The sequence below is a fragment of the Drosophila rhopaloa genome, unplaced genomic scaffold (assembly GCF_018152115.1).
Source record: "Drosophila rhopaloa isolate 14029-0021.01 unplaced genomic scaffold, ASM1815211v1 contig_2, whole genome shotgun sequence".
In the NCBI taxonomy this organism is placed as follows: Eukaryota; Metazoa; Arthropoda; class Insecta; order Diptera; family Drosophilidae; genus Drosophila; species Drosophila rhopaloa.
In genome coordinates this window covers 16296079-16310300 of record NW_025335083.1, presented here as the reverse complement: position 1 = coordinate 16310300, position 14222 = coordinate 16296079, and the positions used below count along the sequence as shown (strand labels likewise).

The window sequence follows — 14222 nt, the reverse complement described above, 5'->3', positions numbered from 1 at the left end:
AGCAGAAAACTTGTTCTGATATGGCTGATGCATAGGAATGCTTGGCGAGTAGAAAGAGCATAATACATTGTTGCTTACAAGGTATTTCTAAATGTAATATTTATATTTGAAGATAATTAAAATATACTTTATTTTAAAAATTCAGAATGTTTTTTAATGCAACATTTGTATTCTAAAAACTAAAATCTAAGCAAATATATATATAAAATATATTAAAACTTCAGCTATAGGTCTCAAACATAAGAATTAAGGCTAAACAAAAAATATATAAAAATTTTAATTCAATTAATTTGTTGAGAAACGACATTTTTCCCTTAACTGCCACAAAAAAGGTTAAAAAACCTCCATACCAACCGAAAATAATAGTTTAAACCGTTTATTGGGCGAACAGTAAGCGTGTCGGAAAATCCATGAAAGCCAAACCCATAAATACCTTACAAAAATAGCCGAAAAAATTGCGATAAATAAATATAATTAAATGCAGTCGACGCTATGACGAAATTTCATGAGATTGCGCAAATAAACCGGCAATACAATCGATTACACCGAAAATGCCGGGAAGAGTTTTTCCATTTCCGCCATTTCTTATTGGGCGATGTTCACTATATATATAAATATACCGCACACACCGAAAAGCGGAACATATATGAAATGATCCCGAAGACAGAGAACACGAACGCGAGATAGCGGTGCTCTTCTGGCACATGGCCATTGATAGCGACAGATGGATAGCTCCGCCCCACTCGCACACACACCAAACGGCGATCGTGAACCGAATGCTTACGATCCGATCGGATCGGGGATCTCGGGTCGCTGCTGACAAACGCAGAGTCGGACGAAAGAACGCACCGTGTGTTTCAGTTAAGCGTTGGCACTGAACCGGGCAACAATCTTTCACTCCTCCGCTCTTGAATCGTCGCGATCAACCGATTTACCAATCCACCGATCTATAACTAGAGCGAGCTGAGAGTGTTCTATATATCGAATCGACCGAATTTAAGATATTTAAGCGTGGAAAACTCACAAGTTCTTGTTGTGTCCCATGATTGCCGTGTGATCCATCGGAATTAATCGCACAAATATGAGCAGCAATGTTGGCATAAGCATGCTAATGATGATTATGCCTCATTTATAGTGCGCTAATTGAACGCGAAATTGCTCGATAAAACCAAATATACCCTAACCATTCGCAAACAAACAACAACTCGAAAGGAGAATAATACCAAGTGTGTTTTAGTGAGAGTGTGTGTCGATCGAACAGCAGCAAAAATATGGATATCAGCTATATCTTCGTGATCTGCCTAATGGCCCTGTGCAGCAGCGGCAACAGTCTGAGCCAAGTCGAGGGCAAACAGAAATCCGGAAGGGGCCGGGGCTCCATGTGGTGGTAAGTCCATCAAATATTTTCCATTAAATTGGGCATTTAGCGGGTGCGCGACAATAAAAACAGCAAACAGTAGCCGGAAAAAAAAACTAGAAGTCTGGGACAGAAGTCAAAGAACAACAACAAGGCACGCGCCGAAAGTTTTCGAGAAACATTTCCCACAGCAACAAACAAAAAAAAAAACAGATGCTAAAGGTCTTGTGCGTCACGCACCGAATGCGGAAGCCACAAAATGCACACACACTAAAAAATCAAATAAAGCTTCGACTTCTCTCCAAACTTCTCCTCATCTTCTTCTCCTTGTCTGATGAAAGCAATTAAAAATTCTAAGCGCGCATTAAACTTTTACTTGGGATAAACTTTGTGTGTGTGTGTGACACAGTTTAAGATATGAATGGGGTTTTGGGTGAATGGATTCGAGGGGTAATAACGCGGTTCGACGAGGGGCCTCGATAAGGAAGTTAAGACTCTGGGATCTACCGCAGAGTTGTAGAAACATTTTTGTTAGTAGCAGGCACAGGTAAATCAAGTTCGTTGCTTAAGTCTTTTGTTTAGCTATGGAAATTTTATATTTGAATTATTAATAAAATAATTTTGTTTAGACCATTTTAACTACCCTTATTTTTTGTTTTTGTTAATTCTCTAAAATAAAAAATGTAATTAATTTTTAGAATCGCAGTAATAAATGTCCTTAAAATTTGCCAAATACATTTATTGAAACTTAAAACATAACAACTAAACCTCAATTAAAATTGTTCATATTTAACATTTATTTTTTATTTGTTATTGCTATTATTACCCAGCTCCCAGTGATTTTCTGTGTTTGATGAGTTGTTTGTTTGACTTTTATCATGTGCAAAACTTCAGCTAAGCCTTAATAACTTTTTATAACGGCATAAATTTCAGTCTCAACAATAAAAAATCAACACAAATACATAAAAAAAAACACGAACACACAACGACACAAATTGTGCTTGCGACTTGGGATTGCCGACGCATAAATCTCAGTTGGGGAATCGATTTAATCCACCTGGGAATTGAAATCGATTGGCCATCGCTGCCCCGCAGATCCCCGAAGATGTTACACTTTCGATCAAGTTTTTACTTTATTTACGTACTTTTATTAATTTTCGTTGCATTGCGCAACGTTTTGTTCCCACCGCAATCAGCATTCAATTGAATTGGCAATTAATTTGCATTCTCCCCAGCTTGTCAATAAACATTTGTTTTTGTTTGTTTATTGTTTGTTGTGTGCATAAATAAATATATATCTATATGTGTTGCTGCTAATGAAGCGTGGAAAAAATATTATAAAGATCAACAATTGAAACAAGAAAATAAATTATGACAGGTCAGAGAGGAGCAAAGCGTTAGCCGACAGGTGTCCGCAAATATTTGTCCATCTCCATGTGAGTGTACCTAATATATATTTGTGTGGTTTATGCTTGAGTAACGCCGGCAATTGACGTATACCGCCCAGAAACAACAAATGCTTCAAATAGAAAAGACACAGAAAAGCCGCAAAATGAAAAACCGAAAAAAAATGAAACGCACAGCCAAAAGAAAAACAGCTCGATCTTAAGTCAAGTGGAAAGACACATAAACCCAGTTGACAAAAAAAAAAGAAATGTTACAGCTGGTAGAAAACCTTGTTCCCTTCAATCCCGTTCTCACAATTAGGCGAAAAACTCAGCCAAGCATTAAATAGTTTTGACAACCTCTTTACAACGATTGCTCGATTAACTTTCGGTTTTTCTGGTTCATTTTCTTTCAGGGGCATTGCCAAGGTCGGCGAACCCAATAATATAACACCGATTATGTATATGGATCCGGCCATCCACTCCACGTTGAGGAGAAAACAGCGACGGCTGGTCAGGGATAATCCCGGAGTCCTGGGAGCCTTGGTAAAGGGCGCCAATTTGGCCATAAGCGAATGCCAACATCAGTTCCGCAATCGTCGCTGGAACTGCTCAACGAGGAACTTCTCGAGGGGCAAAAATCTATTCGGCAAAATCGTGGATCGAGGTGAGTTAAATAAAACATTTTTATGATTTAAGATAAAAACATCTCGAAAATCTGAAGCTGTAGGGTTTTTTAACGATGCTAACATTGGAGAGCATTTTTCTGCATGCCTATCCTTGCAGCTCACTTAAGACACCCTTCAGAAATTTGATCTACAGATCTATTGTTGTCAACGCCTTCGTTTTTGCTTTTACTAACTACTAGAAAACAAGACTGCCACACAAATTGCTTGCATAACCCAGCTCGATTCCAGTTTTTTCCCTTCGACTGGTCCTTTATTTATGTTATGAAATGTCACTCCCCTGAACCTCTTTCTTATATGTGGCGCTTGTTTGTTATTGTAATACGATCTGAGCACTTGGTAATATGTATATTTTATATATATGGGTTGACTACCCTTTCAAAGGGGCCACTTTCCCCTGGACAGGCGAAGGAACAAGGGAACAATGAGTAGGCTCTGTGATCGCTGCACTTGCTCCACTTGCATTTCAGCGTGTTTATGCTAATGAGCACAAGTTGGCAGCACCAGTGGAAATACTGAACCGCCGGAGTGTACGAGTACCCACTGTTGTCACTCACTCAGCCATTCAAATCAATCAAACGTGCTTGTCTTCTGGGAGTTTAGTTCTTCGCCTGCTGCGCCAGCAAAAATCCCAGGAGATCGGACAGTTTTTCTTATATAAATGTAAACAAAAGTCGCGCATGCGCAGTTTTTGTCCTGCCGCGTTTTTAGCTGGAAATCCATATGACTCCCGCCCTCGCCTGCCGTTTTATTAGCTACTGTTCTGTCCCGTTGTCCTGAGATCCTGGAACTACCTGATATTTATATATAGTGGGCGTGGCAAGCGTCGCGTGGCTTCGATTCTCCAGTTCCAGTTGCCTTTGCGTCCGTCTGTCAACGGCAGCTGACTTTTATAGCCAGGCTCTTGACCTTATCAAGTTATTTTTTGACTCTCCAACCAACATCCTTTTTATGAGCTCTCGACATTTTATGGATTACTTAAAAGAAAAGGGAAATTATTGCCTCGGTGACAGCTTTTTATCGCAGCACTTTCATCGCTTTCCACAATCAAATTTTTAATGTATTTGCTGTGCCCATGCCCTTGGCCCTAATTAACACCTAGAGCGCACCATTAACACTTGGGGTTCGGGTTCGGGTTAGGAGCGGAGCCAGTGGCTTTAAAACTGCTCGAAGAAAAAACCCTGCCAGCGGGGCACACAGAAATTCCAGTCTTGTCTCTGGGCTCTCTTTATTTCATTTGTATTCCTAAGGCTGGCCTAACTTGTTTTCTAATTGGTGACACCTTGTCAATTTGCCACGCCACACGCTTTAACAGGCCGTCTCTATTAGTGAATTTTCGAATTCTCGTTGGGTTTCTCGTAGAGATTTCTTTTTTGGCAATCATCGGTTCGTGACGAAGCCGCCCCGGGTGTTCCTGTATCCCTGTTTCTCTATATATTCCTATGCCACCGTGTCCCTGTGGGTTTTATATCAAGAGGTCTAAACTATTCCGGGAACTGCTGCCGCTGCTGTCACTAAGCAGCTTAACCCCGAGATGAGCTGTATTCCCTTTTTTTTTGGCAGGGCTCAGGATCAGCCCGGGATCCTGCTTCTGATTTTCATCCTGCTCTCAATTTCAATCAGCTCGAGACACGCCCACTCACAACGGAAATCCGTTTTGGCAATTATATAAAACAGAAAGAAACGTATCGCATTACATGCGGAAATTTATTTTTTGGTTGCTCCATTTTGGCCACACCCTTTCTTTGCTTAATTGCTCAGGGTGCACCACCCTCGCTTTTTTATTTTATATTTCGTATTTATTATCTTTTGTTCGCTATTTACACAAAACCAAAAAAATAAAAAAAATAAACCACAAAAGGAGAGTACGAAATGCAAACAGTATTTCGCTTCCAAAAGGTAACGCGAATTCTTGCTAAGCTAATCACCAGAAAAAACAAAGTCACCAATGACTGTGTCACGCCTCTGGGCCCGAGTCCCCCACCCCTCTTCGCACCAACCCCCCCACCCACGCCTCTGTGATTCCCAAACCGTTTGCGCATGCGCCGCCGCTGCCTTATCGCGGCCCGAAGATCTTGCACATATTTACACACAATTTACCTGTGTGCGCCTTAAATTTCGTTACATACGTGAAATTATTTAAGGAAAAACGAAACCACCAACAACAAACAAACAAACATTAACCGGGAATTGAAGGCTCACTCTGCCATAGTTTCGAAAAAAAAAAGAAAACAAATTATTTCGTGGTCGAATTCCAGGAAATCGAAATCAAAAGCGGCAAAATTTTTAACACCAAGCGGAAGTTGTTTTCGGTGATACAGAGAGCGCAAGAATATGTCAATCGTCAAGTGCAGACTAGTCAATCATAGATACATCAATCAACACTTGAACAAAAATAAGTTAAGGGAGTAATTTTAGGATTTCAAAACTGTATTGTTAACTAATTGGGTATACCTAAAAAAGTTTCCTTTGTACTATATTAAATTAAAAAAATACAAATGAAAATCGATTGGGTAAATAATAGTTTCCAATTTTTCATATGAACTTGTATATTTGAAGTACTTTACACTCTTCCAAAATGCAACTGAAAATTCCAAACAAGGTTGACAAGGTTCTACTCAAGAATTTTCAGCTACCTGACCGGCGAGCCCATCCCTATATATATATCATATCTTGAGCTATGAACCGAGGCGAAACCACTTGAAAAATTATCTGCAACATGTAAATTCAATTTTCATTGTTCTTTATCTGTGATGGTCTCGCTCTCAGAACAGAAACCGAAACAGAAACGGCGGCCAACGGAGGCAGTTACTAAAAATAAAAAAATATAAAAAAAATAAAAGTAAAGCGTACAAGGGGGAAACTGTCCACTCGAATGGATTGTGCAGAGATGGGCCCAAAGTGTTAAGTTGGAATTTATAGTTGAGCGTTTAATCTGTGTCAGGTTTTGGTGCGCTCATCTCTTTTCCTCCGTGGCATCGTGGCATTGATAACTTGAAGTGTCATAATTGACCAGGCTTTGGAAGACAAGTGCCATTACTCATAACGAAAATTTCAACTCTTGCCCACGACGTCTCCGGCCATCACTTCACTTGGCCGAGATTGAGATCTTGTCTTGGTTGCGGTGTATTGGTCTTCGGTGCCAAGTGGAACACCCAGAAGGCGAAAATAATGACTGCACGGAGAATAAAACTCATGGCATTATCAGTGTTGTGGTGCTACTTACTATTTTATCGCATTTAAATTTAAAAGAAATAAGAAATTTGTATAGAAATAAAAGGTTTCAATTAATAAACTAAAATTATTTGATGTGGCAATGGCAAGAATAGTTTCTTAAGGTAGAAACAACGTACTCTAGGCTACCTAATTACTTATTTATTGTTTTAATTTTATCTATGTAAGAGCTGAATAATTTTGAAGCATCAAAACTAAATCGAAAATCTTTTCCCATTTTTGCAGGTTGCCGAGAGACGAGCTTCATCTACGCGATCACCAGTGCGGCGGTGGCCCACTCGATTGCCAGGGCCTGCAGCGAAGGGACGATCGAGTCCTGCACCTGCGACTATAGCCACCAGTCGCGGTCCCCACAAGCGAACCAACAGGCGGGCAGTGTGGCCGGTGTGCGGGATTGGGAGTGGGGCGGCTGCTCCGACAACATCGGATTCGGGTTCAAGTTCTCCCGGGAGTTCGTCGATACCGGCGAGAGGGGTCGCAATCTGCGCGAGAAGATGAATCTGCACAACAACGAGGCGGGTCGAGCGGTAAGTTTGGCTTCATAACATATACACACAGAAAAAAACAGTCATAAAAAAGGGCACAGTATTTGTATTTAATTAAACTCAATTATTTGGGTCTTAAAAGAATATCAAACCATTTGGATAAGTAAAAGGCATATCAAAGTGATCTTATTTTTCCTTTATTTTTAATACTTTTTCTTCTGTGTAACTCGTAATAAGTAGTCCTAATGTTCGGTTTAAGCCAGGCTGGGAGATTTACGACTGGAGCGCTAATAAAAACCAGCGACGACAATTTCCGTCCCCACAATTAATTGAAGCCGAACGCCAATTGGCCTAGCTGGTAGAGATAAGCCTTCTCTTTCGCTCCCCCCTCTTGTTGTCTCTTTCTCTGCCGAGAATGAAGGGGGGTTTTCTGCACTCGTTTGCGCTTGTGTCGCTCGTATATTAACTCGTTGACAGCTTCCAGTTCCCCTCCACATGCAAGAAAATAGTAGGACTTTAGTTTTTGGGGGCACCTGCACAGTGGTGGAAATGTAGGAAAATCTATCAAATAAGAAGAAAATTATAGTAAAGAAAATTTTATTTTCCATCGAGATTCACAAAACTTTTTAATTCCTTTTTTATACAACCAATTAGAAATTTGCATACAATTCATTGTATATTTCTATTGAGCACTTCGATTATTTGTAGTAAGAAATCAAGATTTTGCTAGGCAATTGACTTAATCAAACCACTGTGCACCGCCACTCCCGCTGACCGTTTTAGTGGGGCGTAGAAAGTAGCACACTGCGCCAACATCCAGCTAGAGCCGATCGATCCCACCGGATCCGGGCCTAGTCCTCTCCTGGCGACCTCCATCCTCATCCTCCGCCATTGGAGAGCAGGGCCCACCGTCTGTGTTATTATTTTATTACTTGTTATGGACCGCAGCTCCATAATCACGGCGATGATCAGCATGATGATGATCATCGGGTTGATGCTGATGCTGCTGCTGAAGGCCCCCCAACTGCGTTGATTTCTTACTTTTGGTCCGCGCACAACAATTACAAGCAGCCACTTCGGGATGGGGGGACATGCAACAAGCGCACAGCAAGTTGCAACAACATTTATTGATTTTTAATAACTGCAACAACGTGGCAGGCGGGCCGCCAATCTCCCAGTCAGCAAAACGGCAAAAACAACCAGCCGGCCAAGAAAAAACAGCAAAATAATTAAGTGAAAAACATATTGCGAGTCGATTCGCAAGGAGCCTAATAAAGTCATACTAATGAACAATCTCTCCCCGCTCTTTTTCGATCTACAGCACGTCCAGTCGGAGATGCGACAGGAGTGCAAATGCCATGGAATGTCCGGCTCATGTACAGTGAAGACCTGCTGGATGCGACTGGCCAACTTCCGTGTGATTGGCGATAATCTCAAGGCCCGCTTTGACGGAGCAACCCGCGTCCAGGTGACCAACAGTCTGAGGGCCACAAATGCTCTGGCCGGAGTAAGTCCCAATGCGGCCAGCTCGAATTCCGTGGGCTCCAACGGCCTCATTATTCCCCAATCGGTGGTCTACGGCGAGGAGGAGGAGCGCATGCTGAACGACCACATGCCAGACATCCTGCTGGAGAACAGTCATCCGATCAGCAAGATCCACCACCCGAATATGCCGTCGCCCAACAGTTTGCCCCAGGCTGGGCAACGAGGCGGACGAAATGGACGTCGCCAGGGCCGCAAACATAATAGGTAAGGATCGACCAGATATATAAATTCCTCCTATTTATAATGATTTAAAATTAAATATATAAAGTAATAAAAGTCAGACAAATACGTAAAACGTAATACAAAGAATCAATTATTTTAAAATAACCTTTTACTTAAAATCAATTTGTATTGTATTACCTGTAAATTTGCAAACCAAATCAGTAGTAACTATCAAAAGAAAGTAGAAATGATTACGTTAAATCCTTTCTTAAGACACCACACTAACTTGTAAATATTTTGTTCTTTTCTCCGCAGATATCACTTCCAACTGAATCCCCATAATCCCGAGCACAAGCCGCCAGGCTCCAAGGACCTCGTCTACCTGGAGCCCTCGCCCAGCTTCTGCGAAAAGAATCTGAGACACGGCATTTTGGGCACCCATGGGCGCCAGTGCAATGAGACCTCGCTGGGCGTCGACGGCTGTGGGCTGATGTGCTGTGGGCGTGGCTATCGGCGGGACGAGGTCGTCGTGGTGGAGCGATGCGCCTGCACCTTCCACTGGTGCTGCGAGGTCAAGTGCAAGCTGTGTCGAACCAAGAAGGTCATCTACACGTGTCTTTAAGGGAGTCACCAACCTCAAGAACACCATCACCCCTCCCCTTCCCTTCTATAACTCGTCCCCCATTTCTTAGTATGTGTTATGTATTTTGTCTACGCTTAGCCTTTGTTATTAGCACCTTAAGAGCCTAGACTATAGCCTAGTTAAAGATACAACTAACCGCCCTGAAAAATCCCATCTGAAGCCACCTTTAACTCTCACTTTTTTTTAGCAGTATTACACGAGGAATATTAACGAATAGATTTCAAGAAAAAGTGAAGAATACAACATGTGTTTGCCCAGTTTTTAGTCATGTAAGCCAGCTCCCAATCGAAGCGAAATATTTTGTAAATTACAAAGCCCCCGTTTTTGAACCCATATATAATAATAATAATTAACAATTAAAATTAATTTTAAGTTTAGCTTAAAGTTTTCATGGCGCGTCCCTTTCTGCTGAATCCCTCCCCACTCTGTCGTTTAAAATCATTTTTAAATCATTGAAAACAAGACTGAAAATTCAAATAGCGCGCAGCTCCTTTCTTCTATTTAGCGAACACTGCTTGAACTGCTTGCATACTGCTTTGGCCAGGACCAAAACGTATGTGAAGTGGGCAGGAAAATCCTTTAAGAAAATCGATTAACCCGGCTGGAAAACAATTGGAATAAGTTACCAAAAATTCCATAAACGTTTTCCATTCTTAGACCGGTCATAAAAAAAAAATTACCTTTGTGTACATAAATAAGCTTAAATAAACTTTTAGTTTTAGGATAAATTTATACCAACCCCACAGAAAACAAAAAAAGATTTTAGTTGTTTGGAATTTATGAAATTTTGCACACGAAATATTTTTTTTGTAAACGCATTTAATTTATCCCCCTGGCCTTTCGGTTGTGCGTTCTCCCCCCAAATGTAGGTATTACTAATTAATTTAATGCACTTAGCTGTCTAGTTAAACTAAGTATATGAATAGCTTGATATGAATATAATATTTAATTAATTTATACTAGCTCATAGACATTCAATTTTGTAAAGTATTAATGCGAAGGAAAACAAGAAACAAAAAAGCGAGCAGAAAAATGCGAATGCAATCGAAAACAAATCAATAAAAAACAGAAAACGACAATGAGTAAAAAAATTACAAAAAATAAAAAAAAAAAAGTGGAATTTATTTGTGTGGCTGCTGCTGCGGCTGCTGCTGCTGGGGCAATTATTTGGCTCATGTGTGGGGCAATTAGCTGGGGAGTGGGGCAGGATGGGAGGGGTACAGGTCAGGGTCGCCGCTCTGCTCTGAGGCATTTCAATATTTGATTTAAGCCAGCTCTCGCGGTGGCAGTTTCCCAAGCGCATTTTTTGCTCTTACAGCAACTGTCAACCTGGGCAGCTACAGAAAGCAGAAACAACTGCTGCAACAAGCAGCGACAGTTGCATCTTTTGTATATCGTCGGCAAAAGTCGGTGGATAAACCGCCGGCCCCTGCTCCCTCCCAGTCCCCTCCCCACCGCCCATTCCAGCTGACAATGCGAACGACAATTCCGCGCTGTCAGCGGCGAGCCATCGAATGTGGCTTTCAAGTTTTAGCGACTCAGGATTGAGGATGTGGATGTGGATGCGGATGAGGTTGAGGTAGATCTTCGACGCTGGACGATCGCGACATGCAATTGCCGGACCAACTATGCAACCTGACATCCGACAGATCTAGACGAGAGCAGGCGGGAAAGATAAACCAAAACCTGGATGAGGCTTACATTGATCCTGATTTCAGCTACTGATCTGCAGATGAAGATGGAGCTGCAGTCTCGGGCTAACTAAACACACTCTGGCCAGAACAAAAAAGTGATCGTGCTACATGTGTCCACTGTGCTTGACAGTTTGGTTTCGCCTGTTTTTTTTGTTTTTGATACGGGTGGGAAAACAATTTTTCGTCCAGAAAACGGGATTCCACAGAGATGTTTGATTAGCTGCTGATTTTTCAGCGACCTTGAACTAAGTGCAAGACTTGGGGAGATTAAAGTGATATATATTTTTTTGTTTGTTTTACCAAGATATGGCTGCTTCAATTGACAAAAACTACTTCTAACAATTATAAAGCTAATAGAAAACCAGCCAGTTCTCATAAACATGTATTTTTAAATAGGGATTTATGAGTAATAAATACATAGATTATTAAGACCACTGCCAACAAATATAAAATGTTGGTATTGTATTATTTTGCTATGAATTAAAAATAGGTCAAACAGTTGAACCATTCAGGACACAAAAATGATGTTATAAGTAGTTACATGATAGCAATGAATTTTATAGCCAATTTATCCACAAGATGTTTATAAAACATTAGTGATCACCTCACTGAATGATTAATTACTACGCATCAGACTCTCTATCTGACATCATTGGGCTTACTGCTACCCTCAATTCATCCTGTTGCCCCATTATGTCACTTGTAATTAGAGAATAGCTTCCAAATGATCGGCAAATGATTCACAATCTGTTGGCCTCATCTCAGACTCATAACAAAGCCGCAAACGTTGATGCACCGAGGAAAACCATTTCAATTTTCTCAAATCAAATTTGTACGGTTCAAAGAATATAAGCTGCAAATATATAATATAAGCTACAACAAAATTTTATATTTACTTGTAATATTAAATAAATGCTTTACGATAGCTGATAAATTTTAAATTGTATTATAAGTTATAATTCTTGATACACCAAAATTGCTACAACGAAAATTTAAACATCTAGTAAAATATTTTTTAAATTTAATATAAAAACTAATGTTTTCGCCGTTAAATAAGTATGATTTCAAGATGATCACGTCACTATTAAGATTGTTTTTATTTTAATAATAGATTTTTATTTTTGTTAGTGAATGATATTTTTTATACAATATCTCATACCCATGTGACATTTTTCACCGTGTTTCTGAAAGCCTCTAGAGCTCTGCCAACCTATTGGGCTTATTGGCATTATTGGCCATCTCATAACCCCACGGGGCACATAGTACGCCTAGTTAGAGAGTGACGTGCCATTGTTGTTATTTAGTTGGCACCGCGAGGCGACAATTGTTGTCTCCAATGAGTCGTAGTCTTGGCGTGTTGTCGCTGTCTGGTCCAAGGAGACATTGCTCCTAATCAATAAAACTAACGAGCGGATTAAGATTATGTTGGCATGGTAGTTGCTCTTGCAGTTATTGTGGCTATTGCAGTTGCGTCCGTCGAGGCGAGAGACCAAAAGCGGCGCACGCTCGTCCCAAAAATGGTCAGTCGGCCTAATGAATTGCAAGTCGCCAGCGTCGTCCACTGAAAACAGCCTGTGCAGCATACAAAATCAAAAAAACGGAAAGAAAGTAGAACTGAGGAGACGAGGTTTGAAATACCCTAGAATAACGATGAATATTGTTAAGGTTACAAAGTAGGGTTGTTGGCGAAATGTAGGTATAACCGAAAAAAGCTATTTTTAAAATAATTAATAATTTTGTATGTCAACTTTGAACTTTGTTACACATTTAAAATCTATTTTAAACACATTAATATACGTGTTCATTATATTAAAGCTATTCCGATATTAAAACAAGTACATTTACACGTAATTTGAAATTTCTAGATACAAACAAACTTCCAAATGATTTAAATTATAATTAGATTAACTATATAGATCTTACAAAAAAAACTATTTTTTTTTTAGGCCACAATGGCAAACATAGATTTTATAAATGGTAAACTAGTTGTACAGAGAAGTAAATAAAAAACTTTTTTTTATTTATACCCCGAAAACCTTAGACTTCAGTCTTTTGAACTGAGTTTTCAAGGGATTTCACCAACTTTTGGACCAAAATGACATACCCACCGAAAGGACAGAGCGAGAAGAAATGAAGGAAAGAAAACGGCCCACAAAAAAGCGGATCGGGATCCCCATGTCGGTCATCTTCCTCCGCTCGGTCGTCAATCGCTCGCCGGTTCGATCAGCGGATCGATGGATTGCCAATGCGCATGAGCGTTCGATGGTTCGACGATGGCTTGGCCGCTGATGTGGATGTGACAATGACAGTTGTTGTTCGTCATGTTTGGAGCATGTAGTGCCCCGTTCCGAGTCCCCATCCCCGCCAGCCGCCGATGCCCTCGCCATCCTGCCATGCTCCTCTTTTGTGTTGTAATTGCAGACGCCACACGTTTCGCGCGCTGTTTGATTTGGAAATTGCAACAGATCGACTCGGAATGGGCAATATATCGCGATGGGGGCATCTCATTGACTTGGCATTCCCGGCACGCGCACTTCTTGGCATGACAAGACTTTCGAGCTTCCCCTCCTACCCCTCTTTCCTGGACTTTTTCACTCTTTTGGCCCTTTGGCTACAATGAAAATTTTCGACTCAAGCCACTCCGAAGTGTGTGTGCGTTAATTAAGTGGCAATTGTTGCGAGGCGTGAGAATTTGGCGGATTAGGCAGAGAAATGTAAGTGACCTAGGCCAGAAACCAGTCGGTTTTTGGTTGAGTTTCAGCGTTCTATCGCCTTTACGGGCAAAGGTCTCTATAAAAGGCATTGTGACTTGGGAGATCTGTGCTTCAAAAGTGATTCTAAAGGCCGCAGACGGCTTGGAATCAATACAACCCTAATAGATCATATTAAGCTCTTTTAATTTGAAAAAAAGGTGTAAATTAAGAGATAATATATGAGAATATGAAATATTAAAGTTTACAAAGTTCTTTGATCTGAGGCCAATTAATTAATTTAACAAATAAACTCTAAAAAACTCCTTAGGTAATAATAT

General features: G+C 40.6%; 1 protein-coding gene across 1 annotated transcript; it reads left to right on the top strand.

Annotated features, from left to right (window-relative positions):
• Positions 1-857: 857 nt before the first annotated feature.
• On the top strand, positions 858-10567 carry LOC108043802 (protein wingless). The gene is made up of 5 exons (XM_017122613.2): positions 858-1387; positions 3159-3409; positions 6888-7189; positions 8469-8896; positions 9170-10567. The coding sequence occupies exons 1-5, from the start codon at positions 1272-1274 to the stop codon at positions 9474-9476; spliced, it is 1404 nt and encodes a 467-aa protein (XP_016978102.1). The 5' UTR covers positions 858-1271; the 3' UTR covers positions 9477-10567.
• The last annotated feature ends 3655 nt before the right edge of the window (positions 10568-14222 follow it).

What these genes read in the sequence shown, in the direction of transcription:
- LOC108043802 (XM_017122613.2), top strand. Translation starts at nt 1,272, where the DNA reads ATGGATATCAGCTATATCTTCGTGATCTGCCTAATGGCCCTGTGCAGC. An exon ending in GGCCGGGGCTCCATGTGGTG is followed by an intron (nt 1,388 to 3,158) that starts GTAAGTCCATCA and finishes ATTTTCTTTCAG; the next exon opens with GGGCATTGCCAAGGTCGGCG. An exon ending in ACAACGAGGCGGGTCGAGCG is followed by an intron (nt 7,190 to 8,468) that starts GTAAGTTTGGCT and finishes TTCGATCTACAG; the next exon opens with CACGTCCAGTCGGAGATGCG.